Source organism: Opisthocomus hoazin, chromosome 4, assembly GCF_030867145.1.
Source record: "Opisthocomus hoazin isolate bOpiHoa1 chromosome 4, bOpiHoa1.hap1, whole genome shotgun sequence".
NCBI lineage: Eukaryota > Metazoa > Chordata > Aves > Opisthocomiformes > Opisthocomidae > Opisthocomus > Opisthocomus hoazin.
Window position 1 is genome coordinate 24,734,361 of NC_134417.1, and position 21,263 is coordinate 24,755,623.

The following is a 21,263-nucleotide window of genomic DNA, read 5'->3' on the forward strand; positions in this document are numbered from 1 at the left end:
ACAATAGATGAAATCTCAAAAGCTCCAGCAAAATAAAGGTTCTACGGTTGTTCCATTCCTTCCAGATTTTCTTGAAGTCATAGATTAGGTTTAGATTAGACCACTCCATAACATAACTGTGGAAAAGCAAGTGAGTAAAACTCAAGAGTAATTCGCCGGAGGCCCATTTTTTCTTGAATGAAGCTGAGTGTAAATTTGGCAGGAATAGAAAGTTAGATAGTAATGATCTAACTTAGAAATGTATATTAATTTATTCCCCAGTTTGGCATGAACTTGAGGCCAGTTTCAAAAGGTTCCTGCTGCTGGGGTTTCTAGTTGACTGGTAATGTTGAAATGTATCCAGTGTGCTCCCTCGGTCTTACGGCTGTTGGCCAGTCAACCAGCTGGAACCGAACTGCTCTTTTCTCCCAGTTTCCCCTGTGACATTGCTAATAGTGTACCTCTCATTTAAATCTCATTGCAGCAAAGTGACTCAAACATCATCAGTACATTCTTGCTCCTGGATGCACTTTAAATAAAATCAGCGAGGCTCCCTAGATATTACCTCATATTTCTCTGGGATTCCAAAGCCAGACCATTAAAATAATGAAAGGAAAAATTATGAGAGTAGAACCAGCTTCCTGTCCGGAAAGAATCCATCAGTGTCTGTGCCTCTTTCTTGTGACCGACCAAGGACTCAAGTCTGAAGAGCAAAGCCTCTGAGGGTGTTCCCAGGAGAGAATCGACCAGCTCCTAATTACATGTGCAAGCAGTGGGTGGTAGCTTTGGTAGGAGCTTGTAACCGAAATATCTGCCTGTGGGACTGGAGCAGTTTCCCATCTCGCTCTCACTGTCTAACGCCAAATTCTGGGAAGACAGCCTAGTCCTCAAGTGCTTTTTGTTGTGATTTGAACATTGCTGATTTGAATGCTCGTCAGTGTCTGACGCCTCAGGACAAGCCTGTTTCACTCCCCTGTCTCCAGACGCGCAGCCTCACAGCAGTCAGCGTCCGGCTGCTCGCTGCCGTCTGTCTCTGGCTGGGTCAGTAAGGGCGGCCCTTCAGCCTCTGTCCCCCCTCTGCTTTAGTCCCTGCCCTGCTTCTGAGGACACGGTGGTTTCTCACATACATCTTCAGCTGAGAAGATTATGTTTCCTCCTTTGTTTTTCTGCTTTCCATTCCCAAACACAACAGTGGGGTTTTATGCTGATTACTGTACTATACTATAACTGGATTAATTTCTAGATCTGAGGTAGACTACTAGCCTCAATCCTCAGCAAGCTTTCAGGTCTTCTGTTCTTATCATCCCCGTGTGAAAGATTCCCGTTCCTCTGGACCAGTTTGCCATGCTGTACAGCACACAATATTCTGCTTTTCCTGTTTCAAAGCTCTTTCTGTGTAAACCACATAATCTCTCTCTGAATCTGTAAAAGCTTGTTGCCGTGTGTTGTTGAACTGTACCCTCTTGACTCTGTAGGATGTTTACGGAGAGGTTTGTCATAGCATGGTCTGTTCCCGTTGCTGGGGTGGCCTACACTGACTGGATCTAGTTATCAAGCCCTGTGAGCATGAAAGTACTGTGGAGGAACTCGCCTGCTCCTATGAATTGCAAGCATATGTGTGAGCCCTCAACCTGATACCTCTTTGCAGTGATCCATGGTCTTTTTCCTTTCACAGCTGTAGAAAATACTTTGAGCTAGATGCTGTTAAACACTCAAAATCTTGTGATCTAGTTCATGCAATAGTTTCATCAAGCATTTTGACTGCTAGGCTGTGGGAGAGGCAAGGAGAGTCTTAGGGGAGAGCCTGGAAACTTTTCAAGGTGGCCATTTCTCCTGCCCAGATGCAATGCAGACATCATACAGAGCTGCTGCGATCTTCTCCAGAGAAGTCATTGCACTGCAGAGCTCTACAGGGCTGAGCAGTCATTACTCCTCCTCCTGTAGCTGAACCAAACCCTGCCGGCAGCCAATAACCAGCAGAGAATTTATTGACTGTCTCTGGAATTAGGCGATTCTGTTAATTGTCTTCATTTTCCAGGACTCTGTCATTCTTTTCCTGAACCATTAGTGGCACAGCTATTTGTGTGCCAGCATGAGCTGCCTGGAAAAAAAAAACTAGAATTGAATGGCAAATGAATCAAAGACAAGGGCAGATACCTCTTCAAGACAGCTGCAATCAGACATCCTGGGGAGCCCTTACAAATCCCTTTTGAACTTCCATAGCTCTTTTCCTTCATTGTGCCTGTGGTTTGAGGAACCTCTGTTAAGCAAGAGATATTCCTAAACAATGCCAGCAATGAGTCAAAAAACTTCTTTCCTATTTCAAGATTTACCTCCCCAGTACTCTCTAGCCATACCAAACTCCCAAGCGAGGACTTTTTTGCACTATTTTTTTATTTCAAAGTGTCAAAATGATTGGGGTGGCTTTGCCTTTCCCCTCTACAAAGTGCATTAAAGAGCACTAGGAAATTGGTGGGACATGAAAAAGGAAACTGCATAGCCTGTTCTTTTATCAGGTATGGGTTTTTCTTCCTTTTCTTCACAGCCTGGCTGTTAATCCCTGTACCATTTCGCACAATGAACATATGGTCTGAACCTGGACATGTTTTAAGTAAATGCAATGGCAGTCAATAATTGCGAGTTGTTGTCTACATAGAGGTCCTAGACAAGAAAGTCACCCAATGTTTTTAATACACCGAACTCATGACACCCAGTGTACACATTATGTCTTATTTACATATCATTTATCCACACTTACTTGAAGTCTGTGGTATCACAAATGCGTTCAAAAAAATTACAGTTCTGCTTCAATATCTCTTTGATCAGAAAAAAACAGTGACTTCCATACACAGGATTTATTGTATCTTTTAAGTGAGGTGGTTCTAGTACAGCTGTGATCCTACAAAAATACAGTGCTAGAGTATAGTACACATTTTGAAAAAGAAACTGGTATCTGGGGGTGAACAGTCCTCTGGCAGTTTTGGGATGCCATCCAGCATTTTCAGATTTGGCAAACTGGAGAATACACTTAAAGAGAGACAAAAGAAAAATAGAAATTGAGATAAATAATTTTGGGAAATCTTGAGAACAAAACAGACACCAATAAAAACAAATACTGGATTCAAACATATCCAGAATAGATTTGTCTTGTTGGAAATCTTGATTTGTCATTTTCTGCAGAATTTATCAGATAAAGAGCTAATTACAAATTTTCAGGTTTCACTCTGTTGCACAAGTTTCATATCCTCAGACTCAGTAAAGCACTGCAAGTGTCTACATTTTTAATAGAGTAGAACCAAACCAGTTGTCTAATGCAAAAAAGAGGACACAGTGTTAGCCTAGACTGAACGTCCTAGACTACTGAAAAGCAAAGATTTAGACTGCAAGAAGTACAACTCAATTTTCATCTTTCTGCGATAGAGAAACCAGGCTCTCTGCAAACTCTCTTTTGCACTTCTGTTTCTCCCAAGGAAAAGAAGTCCCTATTTTGTGGGCATGATGCCAAGGCGAAACGAATGGCTCCTCCTCCTAATATACTGTCCCTTTTAAATGGCACACCAGTATCTCTAACCTCAGCCGTGAAGACTGCTGTTTTCTTCTTCAGAGGAGTTTGATGGAGCTGGAGCCCCTCCGTAAGCATCGCACAGGGCGTTAGCCCATGTGCCATGGTATTTGCTCCTGTGACTTTTGAGGTGAGCATGGACTCCAGTGGTCAATCTCAGCGTGTAACTCAGGGCTTTATCTGTGCTTGAAAATCATTCATTCTGTCTTCCAACAGTGGCAGTGAAAGTAATACAAGAGTAATACCAATATTTCATTGCTTTAAGAACTGGTAGGGCAAACATAATTAGTAATAGTTTAAAGATGCTTTTCAGCTTTTGTTCTCCTGGACCTTTTCATATGCAAATAGAATGTGAAATCCATTATTTTAAATTTACTTTTTAACTTTCACTGTGACATCTGCCTGTCTACCTTCAGCACAAGCATCACCATCACACTGTCAAAGGGATGCCTACTAAACTGAAGGAAAAAGCGTACTAGAAACTCAGAAAGGTTTTCATCAAACGCTTTCTTTTAAACTTCTTTTTTTTCCATTCCCAGGAAGAGATGACTTCTTAGGCATACGCTGTAAGGATTATCTCAAAAATATCAACAATGCCTTCTGTAGATGGTTGACATGACTCTGGAGTGGGGGAAAAACATGCAGCCATGCGGATTTCTGAGGGGTTCAGAAGGAATATGCTTCATTCCCCTTTCTGACCTGTGTGCCATTTTTTCCTTCCAACAGGGTTTTGTAATCAAAACAACTGGGGAAGAACGGAATAGGGGTGTGAGTGTCAAAACATGCATGAGACTGAGAATAAATTACCTTCCCCTCAGTTATTTATCTCAGATTCAAATTTTCGTTTCCAGTGTCCGAGGCAGCTCTGCTACATCTACGCTACACTGCACGGCCTGCAATGCATACCTACCCCGAGTGGGGTGGTCAAGGCAGTGCAGCTTCCACTGTGCTGCCACAGAGAACAAAGAATCCAGAAAAATCAAATGAAGGTAACTTAGTTTTCTCTTGCTTTAGCTCACATCTTTCAACACATCCTTCTGATTCCAGCTCTGACATGTAATGCAATTTAGACTCCTCTCAGAATACATGAGGGACGCAATGAGACTGAAGAGAGTTTGAGTAATAGGTAGTTTCTATTAATAAAAGGGAATCAAATTTATCTGCCCTACTTACTCTCTCTAAACTTGATCCATGAACTTAGTTCAGTTGAAGAACTGCCAGTCATGTGATTAGAAAGCCTCCTAGGCAGTTTCTGAATATTTTGTCACTATTATCAGATATTGGCTCACCAGCCTGTGTTCCTGGAGCATTTGTGATAGTCAAGACTATGGGACAATAAAAAGATTGCTCGGGAGAGCGTGTCATATTTGACATCCTATTCCTTGTGACATCCTATTCCTTCCATCCTAAGCTCACAAACATTTCTTTGTGTTGATCAACTTTTGTTGACCATGAGATGGTAAGACTTACAGTTGTCTGTATCTTTCTTGAAACTCACAGGGATTCCTCTTGAGTATAAGAGATTCAAGTGGAGTGTGTTTGAAGGCTGATATTCCACTTAGCGTCATAATGTTATTTTCGGCGAGTGATAAGTGCTGAATCTGAGGTATCTTTGGCAGCTGTTTGAAGGATGTAAAGTGGTTTTTATTGACATTTAGTTCTCTGCATCTGTAAAGTACAAAGTGTACGACATCACCAATCACATCTGTGATAGCATATACCTGTAAGCCAGCACAGGGATAGCTCTTCATGTAGTCCAAGTCATGGCAGCTTAGGGCTTCCAATGAGAGATACAAGAATTTGATTCCTCGAGACCTGCTTTCACGCTGGTTTTACATTTGTGCTATTTTTGCCTACCCATGGAGTACAAGATCAGATCCCTACACTTTATACCCTCAGCTTTCTTTATATTGTACAAGGGATACATCATTATTCCTGTTTTCAGTATTACAACTTTCCATAGACATACATCAACATAGTAGCAATAGATGGATTGTAAAAATAGAGTTGGCATGGACACACTGTGCCTCTCTGCTTGGGTGATGTTCACTATTGCTTCATCCAGATTCCTGAAGTGTTCAACACTTTTCCCTTTTGGCACAAATATCACTGAACTTTACGGGACTTATTAATTATTCACCAGGGATAAAGGGGACATCATCTGATCTCCTCACTGAATATTTTCAACTTGGGGATGACACAAACTCAGAATAACAATATACTGATGGATTCTCAATATAATGCCTCCCAAAATATCAAATTTTGGTGGTTCTCAAGAGTCGGCTCCAGCTATTACTTCAGTAAATAAGAACTTTTATTTCTACGATATTGCATAACAATAGAAACAGGACATATAGTCTACCTTGGCAACCTTATGGCACTTAGGTCTGTCAAAGAATTGTCCACCAACCAAAGTTTTTCCACCCGAATTAATCTTTGGAGAATCCTTTTGAAGTTTTCCACCTGGTAAAGATCACCCAGATCCTGAAATGAAAGGTTCAGCTCCTGGGAAGGGAAAAATAAGAGAAATCACTTAGGGTTTTTTTTTTTTTTCCTTGCTTTCTAAGAACTATATAATTAAATCTTTTCAATGTCAGAATTAGTTAAAAGGTGAATCTATATTATTATGTTGCTCTTATAGCAATTGGTGGTGCCAATTGCCAAATTCGCCTTAGAATCACTGCATAATTCTTTGAAAGTGAAGAAGAAAGAAACAATCTCTTAAGCATGTGAATCTGACTGTCCAGCCCCTCCTTCCTCTTTGAGCGGGGACACCAGTGTGTGTGTTCTGGGTGGAGAAGGCAGGACTCAGTGATCCTGGCTCATTGGTTTGGCTTCTAAACTCATCTGGGATAAAGCTGTTGTGCAGCAGCCAGATATCTGTATTCTACAATCTGTATCACATATTTATGCATAGGGGGACGCATAAGATCACTGGGTCTCAGCGTTAGATTAAGTTATTACCTGGCTTCCTCCTTTATCTTAGGGAGGTCAGAACCAGCAATAATGTAATACCTCCAGCCAAAAACACTGCTCAGGCTGGTATGAGGAGAGAGTGAAAGAGCTGAAAGAAAACTACTCCATTCTGTAACTGTTCATTTATTATCAATTTTTGAGGAAGGCACTAAGTGGGCAAAGAATGTCACGCTCTCTTACATGCCTGAGCACAAATGAAACCCTGTCACAACACAGGAGTTTACTCTTTTGGATCACAACACAAATAACAGTATATTCCAGTGTTTCTTCCAGCTTGTAAAAAACTTCCAGTTTACAATGTTATGGTGCCAGCTGGAGCTTTAAAACTGCTAACTGCAGTGAGAACCAGCACATTATTATTTGCCTAATTTACTACCACAGAACAAAATGTTAATGAGAAAGTTTTACAGCACAGTTTTCCCAGTTCTCTTGCAGTTTCTTTTGCCACTTCTCTGCGTCAGTTACTTGTTTTCTTCTTTTCAAAGTATGTTCTTCTCCTCTGAAAAATAGCTCTTCTTCTGAGGGCCCTGGTCAGAAAAAAAAGATTTACAATAGTGGATGAGATAGGGAAGTGGCACTTAGTTACTTCCTGAAAGATTATATATATGTCTGGGAGTATATCTGAAATGAAGAAATATATGTAATATTATAGGTGTGTAGGTTTCCAGGCTTCCAAGAGGTAAATTAATGTGAAGATTTTTCTACCATTTCTAGGCTCACAATTCAGCAAGTAATCTCAGGTCATGATGATTTGGTACATGGTTAGTAAATGACATTTCTGCTACAGCTCAGAACACAAGCTTTTTCTAAATAGTTGAACATAAGCATCTGAGTTCTAAAATACTGTTTCTGTGTATTCTTTCACATGCTATGAGTTCATATGATGGTTTTGTTCTCATCCTTTAATTGTCCTGAGAAGGGGATATGTTTGTAACTTTCAGTTCACTGACAGCAACTGCAACTGGGATCAATAGCTGTACTCCAAACCTCATTTGTATTAAGAACAGCACATGCTGAAGACTTAAAGTCAATGAGTCTACTGAAATGCTTAAAGCTATGCACATCTTCAACTTCCTACCTAAAGCAAGGACAGGTGGAATTTTTCCAATGCTTAGTTCCAAATAGGAAAACAGTGGATTTTAAAATCCGCCTTTTATTCCTCATTCTTGATTGTTTCTATAGACTGTAATTGGACCAATTCAGTCTTAAAATAAACTATATGTACCACTGTATGCAGGACTCAATTTCATTCTTGTCTTCTTGTTTGGCATATGGCTACTGCATTCTGAGCAACATTTAAAAGTTAATGAACTTTTGAGAGAAGTAATAAACACCACATTAATAGTAAAAATTTTCAAATTACCGTTCTGGCTTTTGTTTTCAAAGTCATGACAAGTATTTTCCTAGTGATTAAAAAAAGTAAACATATACAATATGGGATGAAATCCTGCCCCTTTTCAAAACAATGTCAAACTTTGTGGTTTAATCTCCTAACATTTAAGGACATACTGTCTGAGTAAATAGAGTTAAGGCTTAAATGTGAATATGTCTTTTTGATCTCTACCTTCTCTCACTCGGGGACAATGAAGCTGATTTCCTCGAACATCATGGTCGTCTATGTCACCCCAGCCGAGATACTTGAAGGAATCAGAAGGAAGCTTAAAAACAGCAAAGTAAAGATACAAAAGAATCAGTTAAGGTTTTTCAGTTTCTTGCACTGTATTTTCTCATATTTCTGGCCTTATTACAGTAGAATAGTCATACATATTTACAATTTCTTCTGCCTTAATACCATCTGGTGAATAGCAAAATGATGTATGGAAGCGAAGATATAATGGCATGCATTTGTGTATGCATATGCATGTAAACACACTTTCAGACAAAATTTCATACAATATATTCTGAATGCAACAGAGGCACGAAATCTAAATACAGAAAATCTGCCACTGCAGTCCAGGATATGAGATTTCTGCCCATTTTGCTTTTCCACTAAAACGTGTTCTATAATTTCCAGGGCATCAGTCTCCCAGGAGGAAGCAAGGAATGAAGTCTCTAACTCTGCCTGTAGTGTACAGAGTAGGTGTGATTTGTGTCATGCTCAACAGACAGAGCACCATGATTGCCTGCAGTGGGGGAACCTCTCAGTACAATGCAGCTTGGTTATTTGCTTGAAATTCCAGCATTTCTTTCAGTGGAAGCCATGATGATGGGGTTCAGGGGGGAGAAGAGATGGAGCACGCACCTCTAACTCATACCCTCCAGTTAGAGCTGAGCTATACACACCTCCAGAAGCTGGTAAATGCTGTGGTGATTCACTGTTTAGGGGTAGTTCATCACAGCCCATTCTGGTTTACTTCTACGGATTGGCTCAAATACCAGAGGGAGGTATTCTCAAAGAATAGCTGTACTGTCGATTTTCATAGCACTCCTGGTTATGACATTTTATAGCAAAAGTACGCAGCCTCTTCAGGGTTTGTTATATACTTGCCCATTGCATCCGGGTCTGTACACAGTGCTCAAAGCCTTCCTGCGGCACTGAGGCAAATCCCTTGCCACTGCTGACACTGCATCGTATAATCTTATTTATAATCTGATCTAGCTTTGGAAGATAAAAGGAGGCAAAACATAATCAGCTTTGAAGCTGAGGAGGAGATTTCAGCCTTAGTTACTCTTTGTCAGCATCTCTCTTCTATAAACATGTAATAAGCTGGTAAGCCAAACACTTACTGGGGAAGGTAGCCCAGAATCCCAGTTCTGCCTGATGAATCCTCTGTTTTGCGATAACACCGATGGAATAGTGTGTGTGTCGCTTAGAATGGAGCAGCAGGATGAATAGGATTTACAGGTTTTTTGATTGCTTGTAGTCAGACCTGAGGAACTAGAGAGGATATGTTAAATCAGTAATCGATTCCGTTCAGAGAAATACAAACTATTTTATAATAACAGGAGATACAGAGTGGCAAGGGGTAGAACTTACCAACAGACAATAGCCATACGATCCTGAGATAAAATCATAGGTAGGGCAATCTTCTCCAGCCCCTCAACAGCACCTCTCACCTAAGCACTGTTTACTTAAACATATGAGGCTTTCACAGATATGTTCAAACTTTAGAAAGAGGAACTTGCTGGCAGTTTTTTAGAAAAAAATCTTGGAGAAAATTAAGAACTGAACATGTTCAACACCATGGTATATCCCCTTCTATCCTGTACCACCCTGTTTTTATGGATCCAGGTTGTATGAAGATACCTCAACCACATATTTATTTTAATCCCTTGAGTATGTTTTAGTAGAGTGTCAAGGCTCCAAAAAAGAGTTGAACTTTGGTCAACAGAGTCTTGAAGTCACGTGCTTCTGTGCTTTGCTAGTTCATTGCCTAGGAACACGTTCAAAAGTACTTTTTATTTACCTCAAATGATGCAATTTCTCCAATTGTGCTTCAGAGAGATTGAATAATTTGCAGACTGGCAGCTGCAATTTAGAAATTTACCATGGAATACTTCAAAAAATAATTTTAACTTAGTAAGTGTGTGCACACAGCACTATAATTTGACTTTTACCGTATAAGTTTGGTGAGAGCTTGCCAGAAAGTATCAGCTGTCAGTAAGCATCATTAAAACAATTATAGTCAGAAGCAGAAATGAAGAATAAAAATGCAGCCTATAAATGGTCTAGCGAGGATGGTAATGAAAGTTTCATATTGAGTGTAACAGACAGTCTAAATGGAACATCAGTTAAAACTTATGATAACAGATTATTGACAAATAATCATGAAGAGGTGCATTCTGTTGACCTTACCAAGATTGCTTTGCCTTTATTAAAACATCATTAAAACCCAATGTTACATCTTTCCTGGCTTTTGCCTGACAGTGCGCACAGCCTGCACAGAACAGTACTGACATACGGAACTACCCCTCCCTTCATGCTTTATGGTTTACTCCTCCCTTCATGCTTTATGGGTTTTTTTAACAGGATCAAAACAGCCACAGTAAACTGTAGGTGACTTATAGGAAGCTAAGCAAGCTCAGTATTTCTGAAAATAACAGCTATTTACTTAGGCATTTTTGGAGGTCATCTTCAGGCAAACAGGCCATTTTCATGTGTGTGTGCTGCTACAGATCAGCAGGCACTCACACACACAGCCACCCTGCAAACAGGGGATTTACATTTGGTCTATATGAAAAAAAGAAAAGAAAAAAAAAGTGCTGGGAACTCTTGCTTAGCTCTATCTTGGTATTTGTTTTTCTTCTGCTTCGTTGTATGTTAAATGAGGTCGTACCAAAAAGATATGTAGTAACTCTCTTCTCAGTTTTGGAAGCGATTTGTTAGGATGTATTCAAATGACTATTTGTAACTGCAAGACTTTTCAAAACCTGCCTTTCTCTCAGCTAGGTACCTCTGCTGAGACATGAATATACACTCCTAGTCCCTTGAAATATGGGATAAAACATTTTAGCAGACAATTTAACACGATATCTATTCTGATCTTTTCGCAGGAACCCACTCACAAAATTCTGTATCGGTGATAGAAAATAAAACACAAAGTTCCAGAATCAATATGTGATAGATAAGACTTCTCCGGTCAGGTGGGTAGTGAGATTTCTATTGGAAAGAGTGACAGAAGGAAGCATTTTTCATCTCAAAACTGCCTGAGTTTAACAAGCACCAGCTGGACCCCATGATTATGTCACAGAAGATTTTTCAGAAGGAGCAAGTGCAACACTGCTTTTCTCTCCCTTGCTTTGCTTTCCTTACTACTTTGCTGCAAAATTGATGCAAAAGAAATGGCAATGAATGAGGCAGGATGCAGTTCTAAACAGTTACAGATCACACAATACATGAAAGTAACAACATTTTCTGCCTTCATTGCGAGGCCCTTTGGCTGGATATGAATCTCCAATGACACCTCTGGGAGCAGCACACTAGCTTATGTCAAGCATTAGGGGGAAAAAAATTAGATTCATGATGTCTGTCTAGGCTGAGTCACTTCCTCTCACTTTGCCTGCAGTGAGAAATCAGTGGTTATCATAAATCATAAACCTAAATTCCTATGAGAGAGGAATTAATTTCACTAATGGAAACCCTCTGTGGCGATAGTATTCCTCCATTCTCTCTCTTCTTGGGGTGGGGGTGGGGTATATAAGATGTCTTTTAAGCAGAGATACTTGACTATATTTTAAGAATCCTGTAAAAGAGGGTTGAAAAGGAAACATAAAATGGTAAGGAGGGAAAAAAATCCTGTGTGTGACCAACTTCTAATTCCTGAGCCTGGTCTTCAGTCTAGTTGTTGGTATCATGGCTACAGCTTTGCCACTGATATAAAATCCACATGCAAAATTTCAGAATACTCAAGTCAGCATCTGGTTAAAGTATGATTTCTCCCACCTAGCTGGAGTCGTCAGCCTGCAAAGCCAGGCTTAGCAAATTTTCTTGGCTCCCTCTACTGTCAGTGGAGAGAAGCGGGTATGTCCAGATACCCACTTACTCAACCCAGCCTCTGCACCTAGTAGTTTCAGCTGGAGTGAACCACAGTCCACACTGTCTACATGAGGAGCCCACAGGCTTCCCTGAGAGTGGACACAACTTCAAGGCATCTGAAGTTTGATGAGGAGGATCCCACTTTACGTGTCTGAAGGCTGCTTTGAGATAGAAGCACTGATCACTTCAAAAAAACTCAAGGAAACTATTCTGTTTCATGCAGAATCATTGAAATAGATAAAATAGACATTTCATCTAAATAATTAAACAAACAAACAAACAAGCAAGTTGTACAAAGCAATTCTTTGCTAGCATCTAGAGTACTGCATATGAGCTGAATGGCATTAGCACAGACTGTGGGGGTAAGTGAAAATACTCATGACCAACCCAATGTATTCTATGCATTTTCCTCAGTGGAAGTCCCAGTGGGGAATTAAGTGTCTGAAATATTTTGTAAACTGGAAGGAATGAGTACTGAACAGCTACTGCATTTTTCAAAACATGATTTATGAGATATCAGGCCATGTCTTGGAAAATCATGCTCTCCTACAGAGCTCACTGATAAAAGTCACACTTTATCAAGATGTCAGTGTCAGTCATGTATCTGTGAAATGGGTCAGCTTCTCCTCCCACTGACATCTTGGCAAAATTTTCACAGGCAACAAAATGCTGCAAATTTTCCAACTGCAGTGCAAGTACATTTGAGTCCAGCTGACTTCAAGGGTAGAATGTATTAAAACCCCATGAAATATTTCGAGGAGCTATAGCTAAGCTACTTCTGGAACTACACCAGTGAAAGATAATTCTGAGTCAAAAACATTCCTCTAGTGTATTGTTTTAGATATTTGGCTGTTAAGAAAAGACTGTCAGTTGAAAGACTCCTTTCTCCTGATATAACCAGCAGCCTCGACAAACAAACATCTTAGACTCCACAGCACAGGTTCAGCTTTGCCTCATGGAAAATGTCAGATGGAAAACTCAGTGGAAGAGGAGGAAAAATAAAGAAGGTTGTAAACAAACTCATGCAGTTGGTATTTGAAAGGCTTTTGTCCCAGTGTTCTGAGCAGTTTTGGGATCTGGTCTAGCTTCCAGTAGTCTTATCCCCCGCTACTTTTCATGAATCGGCAGCCTTGAGCAGGCTCAGCTTTCACTGAACCATGTCTGTTTCCCATGGATCTGAAACGCCCTTGATAAAAGATCTGGGAACAAGTAGTCGGGCTGTTTTTACTACCTCTTCATATATTCAGAGTCAGAATTCCTATGCTGCTCGCTACAGCTTCACATCCCACCAAATCACAGAACATATATGATGCAAAGGCCCATGCTCCCGTGCGGGTGATCTCAGCAGAAGCCTGCTCGGATTGCTATTTAACAGCAAAGTGCTCCAAGCTCCTTCAGTCCTGCTGCTATGGAAGTGAAAAGCATGGACCACTCTAAACAAACTGAATCAAATTTAATATTTTAAGATCATCTTTAAGAAAAAGAAAGAAACCCACCCAAACAAGCTAAGAACAGGGTGATAAATCCTCCAAAGTAGAAGAGTTCTTATAACTAGGTCAGAGCTGCTGATTTTGCGTAGGCGCTAAGAGAGCTGCTTGTGGATCTGTCCAAACCACTTGCACAAATACCTGTTTGCTTGCAGGATACAAACACCCAGTTATTTCTGTTGTCTCAGTCAATTGCATGTACCAAAGCTGATCAACAGAAATGAACTTCTGGGTTAACTTACAAACGCAATTTGTATAGGTATTTAAAAGACAGCAAGCTCAGAATTCAGGTTGTGCTTTGTTCAAAATGCACACAATTTACTGCTAGGTAGCAGCTGCTGCTTGTATGCAAACATCTATTATGAGAACTCTCTGAACTTAGCATAGTAGAGGACTTGGACATAGTGTTTCCATGGTCTATTACGTTTCAATTATTTTTTTATAGCAGTTTTATGAGACATTATGCAACTTTTGGAAGCAGTTCTTTTGAGCATAATTTAGTGACAAACACACCTGTAAGCTATGGCTACAATGCATCCTTGCTGTTAGCTGTATCATCAATTCTCTTCTTTTGTGCATCATAAAATTGCCCCCTCAAAAGACATAATTAACATAATTACATCTTATCATCATAATTATGCATTTCTAGTATATCTACTAACATTCCATGCAAGTCTTCATGGATCTAACTTGCAACCATGCAAACTCCACACCCCAACCAATGTGCCTTCCACACATTTTTACAACACATACATTTTTGTTGAAAGTAATCAGCCAATGACACGAAGAAAAACCCCATTTTTCTTCCTGTTTTCACTGCAGAATAATCTCCATCAGCAATACAGGTCGGTACATTTTACGAAGATACTCAATCCTGTAACACTATCTCAGTTGTCAAAGCATGTCAAGCCAGCTGCGCAATGACCGCAGTTACTTCTCTTCTTTCACCCTCCTACCTTTCAGACATGTCTTGCTGTTTCATAAAATCCTCACATCTTGCATAAGGCTATTTGTCTACAGCCAAAGCTTATCTTCCCATCTTTGCCCCTGCACAGGGAGGTAGTTCTACATCCTCTGAAGAGAGGCGACCTGCGAGGATCCTGGCTGGGGCTGTATGGATTCACTGTCTCCAAGGAAACGCTGTCACCTCGCAACGCAGGCAGGTTAGGAGCTATTGTTACCAATCTCTTAAGCACATCAAACAAATTCCTGTGCTGATCTCGCTGGTATCAATGAACCATCTTTCCAGGAGGTGGCTAAAGAGAGATTGGTGATACCTGTAGCAAGATACGTGATCATCCAGATGAATCTCTGGTGTTCTTACTCCACGGACTTCTCTTTTCTGAATTGCTTTCCCAGTTTCGCCCACTTGAAATTTATCTTTTCTTTGCTTCAAAAATCCCCTGCCTCATTATTGTTTGTTCAATGACTTATTAATTTATCCAAGAATTTTGGATGAAAAGAAAATACATACTTAGAGCATCTCGTATTTTATATAACTTTCGTGAAAGTTCTTCATGAGCATTCTTTCACTCTGTTGAATGTCCTTGCCTCATTTGAACATGCTCAGCGATTTCATAAACAATCTTCCAGGCTTCCTTCTTTCAGTTTGCATCTGAGAATGAAAACAAGAGACTCCTCTCTTGGTGGGAACTGACAGGTCAGTTTTGTGTTTATTTTTATATTATATATTCCTTAAAACATTAAAGCTATAGTTGTGAGAATAAGTCTAGTGAAGCTATTCACTTCAAAACATGCTTGATATGATGTTTGTTTGGTTCACTCCGGCAAAGTGTAGACACTGGCAGTGTGCCACTGACGGAATTGCAGCAGCCCAGTATTGTTACAGGCATTGGCTAGTCCCTGCTGAAGTTTACAGATGGCTTTTAAACTCTCACCGTAGTTACGGGAACCAAGTTTCAGTGCCGTGCTGCGTAAGGTTATAATAGAGCAGTCAATCATGCCCTATTGATCTGCATCTCCCACATTAGAGGCATAGTTCCTTCTTCACTTGAGCTCCTAGGCGCCATACTGAAAGAAGAGGGGATAAATAGATGAAGATCAATGTGGACAAGTACACAGTAAACCCCTCTACCCAGGTATATTCAGCTGGAAATACCATATAGTCACAAATTTCTATGGTTCAGCCTTCCTACCTTTCAATTTCTTCACAGAAAAATTATTCCCTAGCCTCTCCCTCCTTCAGATTTCTCCTTTCTCTTCTTCTTGGTCATTATAAAGGCTGATCATTAAATAATCTTTCTGTTGTATAAAGGCATATGCTTTCCCCAACAGTGACTGAAGTCTTCAAAACATTGTTAGAAATTCTGCTGGCAAACTTCACTGTGCCACTAAAATACAGAGGCATAATGTTTATCAGAAAATGTCAGCTCCTATGCAAAGGTATTTTGTGGTTCCAGATGTTGAACTGTCAGATCATTATCTGAAATCTAACAAAGTGATCATCCCACACAGGTTTCACTAAAACTTTAGGTGGTACGAATGGAGTTTATTACAGGGTGGGCAGAGGATGGGATATTAAGGGTTTCATCAGGTCACTTCAGCGTATCTTTTCTCTCCATGCTAAGAAAAAAAAAAAAATTCTGAATTAAACAGGACTGTAATTTGGGTCCTTTCTACTTACCATTTTTCCTCTCTATATAAGAGGAAAGGTATTAGTCCACATTACAGCTTAATGGGCTTCAGATTGTCTGTGGCAAATGCATTCCTCACAAAGCACATGAAAAATTATTTATGTGCTGTTTCAGTGAAATGACATATTTCAGGTGGTGTCGGCCTTTCCATGATAAACGCTATTTTTCAGATCTTTACAACCTGTCTATAAAAATGTCCTTCCACCAAGAAATTCAGCAGCATGTCCCATCCCTGCAACAAAGTTTTTCCCACTTTATCTCATTTTGACCAGTAATTCTGTCTTTGTAATGGTTGAGCCGGGCAAATACAGGGTGGGCATCAGTCTCAGCCACGTGTCTCTCCCATCGATGTTCGACCCATCAGATGCTTCCCTGCATGTCCTACAGATAGAGCTGGTGCACTCCTGAAATATGTATGAACTGGGCAGAATACGTCTCATCCCGAGATCTGATGAATGACGGAAACAATTAAATTATTATGACTGCTGTAGGCCCTATTGTTCTGGGCAGCACAGAAAGCCAGTAAAATAGAGTTTGCTCCAGAGAGTTTGTAGTCTAACTGAACAGAGCAGACAGACAAAGACTAAGAGAAAGGAAATAATATTATCCCTCCCGCTTTTGTACAGAAATAACTGAAATGCTCAGACCATGAAATCCTGGCTCTGTGGTAGTCAGCAGCAAAAATTCTGTAAATGTGAACAGGGTCGGCATTCACACAGGATTCACAGCGGCTGACTTTGTTAAGACCAGACTAGATGAACGATCTGGCTTTCAAGTCTGTGAATTTAAATGGCTGAGTTTTTCTAATCTGACATTATGTTAATCATTATTAAAGAATACTTAAATGACATTTCTCTGTTATAACATTTTTCTGATTCAGTGATACAGCAGCTTGTAAAAACAGTTTGTTGGTGTAACTTCATGTTTTTTATGTAAAATTCTTACTTTACTTCATGTTAGCTTGATATTTACTGGTGATATCAAAAAATTAGGTTGATGCCACCAGTAAAATCAGATCTAAAAACTTAACGACATTATGGCAACAGCAGAAAGTTAATGTCTATATTGATCTTACCTAGTCTGACTATATCCAGGAATCCATGGCACTCATGTTGGATGAATCAGTTAGAAAGAATTTATTTGAATATTTAATTAGTGTAATCTGCATGGATACTCACAGGAAGCACTAGAAAAAACCCACAATATTAAACGCATATATGCTCATCTGTGCTTCAGCAGACAAGCAGGCACACTTGCATAAACCAACTGGTTATTTTGCCGAGTTACCTAGGCAACAAATGTCTTTCTGCCCTGCCCATTCAGGATTCCAGTAAGCTATGTGACTCCCACTGGTAGGACTTGGAGAGCATTCACAGGGAAGAGCCAAGTACAGCAGAATAAAGCCTTGGATAGCAGAAGACCAGAGTTAGTGAAACATTGCGTCAGGGTTACCAGACAAAAAGGAATCAACAATTAGCTGCATAAATAATTGAAGGGGAAACTATATGTGTCTGGTTTTCTAAGGTCTTATAAACCCCTGAATTCCAAGAGGGTTGGAGGAGCTGTAACCAAGCAACAAGTACTGAAACTTTGTCCTCTTTTCTGGAAAAACAATGGGCTTGCAAGTCATAAGGACAGTATCTGGCATTGAAGATTGAGTCTTTCCATTGATTTTATGGTCTTTGGATCAAGGCATAAAATGAGATGTTTCTGGAATGAAGAATGAGATTTTTATTTGATTTAGGAGAGACTTATTTCAGGATCAAATCTTACTTTTCTAATGAAATGTAGGTCAACAATTTCTGGATGAAGTAGACTTTTTCTGACACTAAGGAAAGATCATGTATAAGTAATGTTTTGAAGTTTTTTTCTCAAAAGTTTCTTCTAAAAAAACCCCAGACATAACTTGCCTTCTCTTGCATTTGGCAACTTATCTGTGGGTGCATGAAAGAGAAAACAAAATCATATCCCAAGTGAAGTCGGTGGCATGCAGCACGCCTGTTGATTGATGTGCAAGAATGATTTCTCCCATTACACGTCTCACCAAGATGAGATATATTTCCCCTTTCACCTTAAAACATGGCTTTTTGTATTGAACAAAATTATTGCATCCCTAATCCACAGACGCACACAAGCTTACGCTTAACCTTTTAGCCCCTAAGAGTAATGCCATCGAGTTTAATGGGAGCAGAATCGAGCTTGTATGTGCATACAGAAAAAACCCAAAAGGTATCTGCCAGATATCTGCCAGATTTTTCACAAGAAATTGAACCGAGCATTCTTTTACAGGGGTCATGGTTTAGAGCTCCTTGAAATTGATAGGCAAACTGCCATCCATTTTAATGAGCTTTCTGTCAGTCTTAACTTGCCCGAATGCCATTTCTGTCTAATTCTCAAAATTTGAAACATCTTATCCAACCCTGCCAAAACAAACAAGATCAGATATTTGATGAAACCACCCAGAGATGAAATCTTTGATATGAGGGCAGTCTCATTTGCCTCCATCCACATCTTTATTATGAATCTCATGTTTCATCTTTTCATATGTTGATTGTTAATAATTCCTGATGGAAAACAACACTCATTAAGTGCTTCCTAATTTATTAAACATAAGTTTCATCAGATAATTTTAATCATATGAAAATAATTCTAAATTCATTTTGATGATAGACAATTTCCTGTTGCAGTCTTGCAAGCTTCCTTTTACACTGTGTCATTTGAAGCAGTATCTCTGGTTATTCTCCTGCCTAACTTTCAGAATTGCAGATGCCACCATATTTCCATAAATTGAAATATTTATTTCTGTAACTGCTGCCACGTGCTAAAGAGTTATGTTTCCTTTTTTTTTGTGGAGGATAGACTACCTGAATTACTTTGAAAAAATTGTTTCACTTCATCCTTCAAAACTCTGCCTTCCTCAAACTCAGATCTTGCAAATATGGGAACACTTAGGAGTCACTAAAGCACTCCTTTAATAAACCGGCTTTACGAATTTGTCATATGTTAGATATTTAAGATAGATAGGCATAATCTCTTTAAGTATGGAATGGGAAAACTACGCCAAATACATTTGACTCATTCAATCTGCCACTGTCAATACCAGCAGTTCTCAAATTTTTTATACTGGACAGCCTTTCCTTTTGTCTGAAGCACTTTGCACCTTTCCATCCCTTCCTCCCCGGTACCTTCCTGCCTCACATGCACATCTGTTTCATTCATACACTGAAACAGGTTTAGTGGTGTGCATGCACACAATATACCAAACTACACCTCCACAGCAAATCCTTTTTACACGCATATTTACAGGTATGCATATTTGTATATGCATATACATTTGTATGCATATGTGCATGCACATGTGTGTGCATGTTTAGACAAGCATGCATACACATGTGTAACTAATGTGCAAAGGCAGGCAGGGGAACAGGGTGTAAGTATTCTCATACAGATGAAAATTTTGTGGAAGACCATTGAATTTCAACACAAATGTGCTTTAAAAATTATCTACTTTCTTTCAGAGACCTACTCATTCTTACTTTTGTTTTACTGATACAATATGTTTTACTGAACTATGTTTCTGGTCGATGTTACTCCACTGCTAGGCCAAGATGGTAAAAACTGCCCAGCTCTACATATGCCAAGAAAGGAGTGAAAGAACAGGAACACATGCAAAAGCCATACAGTTGAACGACAATCATAATTCAGTCATTTAAAATTCAGAGACACCTGCCCCCATCGCAACCAAAGAAGGAGCTTAGAACTTTGAACGTGTGTTTGCAGGCAGAACTTGTTCCTGACATCTCTGACTTTTTATCCCTATTCTGTCCCCGAGTCTTATTGCCAAAAAAAATGGAGTTCAAATGAATGTCGTTACTCGCTGTCTGCAAGGATAATAAAGATGTTTTCTAGCTGAAAACAGAAAGCAGGGCCTCCTATGATCATGGGAAGAGAGAAGCATTATGAGGAGAACTGTCTTTTTTATTGAAGGTGTTTTGTTCCTGCAGCTTTTGTCAGGAAATCCAAATAATTTGCTCCCACTTGCTTTCAGTTTGAAGAAATGGCAGCCTTGTGTTACAAGCAAGGAGAAACAACCTTGTTTCTCTCCAGTGCTTCTTTTATAGGCAGGAGACAGACGCACTGTAGCTGTCCACAATTCCTGCATTTAAAGCTAGAAACTGGCATGTCCTGCCAAAAGAAATGAAATGTAATGAAAATGTGTTTCTGGTCAATGTCAGAGACTGCATTTGCTGTATCACAGTATATGTGTCCGGAGAGCTACACGACGTTCTCCTTTCAGCAGTACTGGGGGTATCTGAGCATTCTCAGGACTGATTTTCCATTGCTTTGTCCCTCAGCTAAGTATTCGTACCTGCTGCTATGCAGGTGTGAGCGCTGGCCTCACCGAACGGAGAATTTCTGAGTGACAAACCTTTTGCATTCACAAGGCACGGATACAAATATCCATTTTAAATCAGGTCTACTGACTTCAGGAGAGAAGGAATTCTTGACTCATATATATTCAAAAGACAAGAAGACCTTAAAGCATCTCCAGCTGAATGATGCACCTCCCCCTTACTCTCTCTTTCGGGCTGTACTTCTCACTTCTGTCTTTCACCACTGTCCTTCTACCCAGGTTCTGGTACTGGAGGACACCAAATCTGTTGGCAGGACTTCCCAGAGCATGTGTTTGTAGTCACTGGTAAGGGGAGCACACTATCAATATGCATTTGTCCTTCCTGCCAACTGATTATTTTCAGTCAGGGTCCAGTAAAGGCAATCCACTGGCTTGAAATGGGAGGACTTCACCCAGTGCCTCTCTCTGCTTTAGTTGCTTTCATCCAAAATCCCCTCTGAAGACAAATCCAGATTTTTTTTTCATAGGTTCATTCTCCCCCCCTTACATTTTGCTGTAGCAGAGATGAGGTGATACAAGCAGCAGCTTTTCTTTAAGAAAAAAAAAAATATTAAAACCCATACTATTCAGATCCATCCTGATCTTTGGACGTCAAAGAGGCGAAGTCCACTGCTGACCTAAGGAGCAGTTCTGCAGGTGCTGTTAAACTACTTTATGTCTCCAGAGTCTCCAGTCACAGACCTGCCAGGCCACTGAACTAGTATCAAACATAAAC

General features: G+C 39.9%; 1 protein-coding gene across 2 annotated transcripts; it reads right to left on the reverse strand.

Moving 5' to 3' along the window:
* Nucleotides 1-2,655: 2,655 nt before the first annotated feature.
* Nucleotides 2,656-14,569, reverse strand: LOC104334448 (uncharacterized). Of its 2 annotated transcripts, none has more exons than XM_075417383.1 (7): nucleotides 14,437-14,569; nucleotides 9,245-9,395; nucleotides 8,082-8,175; nucleotides 6,983-7,044; nucleotides 5,904-6,046; nucleotides 5,012-5,209; nucleotides 2,656-3,006 (listed from the first exon to the last, which is right to left on the reverse strand). In XM_075417383.1, exons 1-7 carry the CDS (start codon nucleotides 14,460-14,462, stop codon nucleotides 2,895-2,897), a joined length of 786 nt encoding a protein of 261 aa, XP_075273498.1. In that variant the 5' UTR covers nucleotides 14,463-14,569; the 3' UTR covers nucleotides 2,656-2,894. The 2 variants fall into 2 exon arrangements, with proteins under 2 accessions (XP_075273498.1, XP_075273497.1); XM_075417382.1 differs by having other exon boundaries at nucleotides 6,926-7,044.
* Between the last annotated feature and the right edge of the window lie 6,694 nt (nucleotides 14,570-21,263).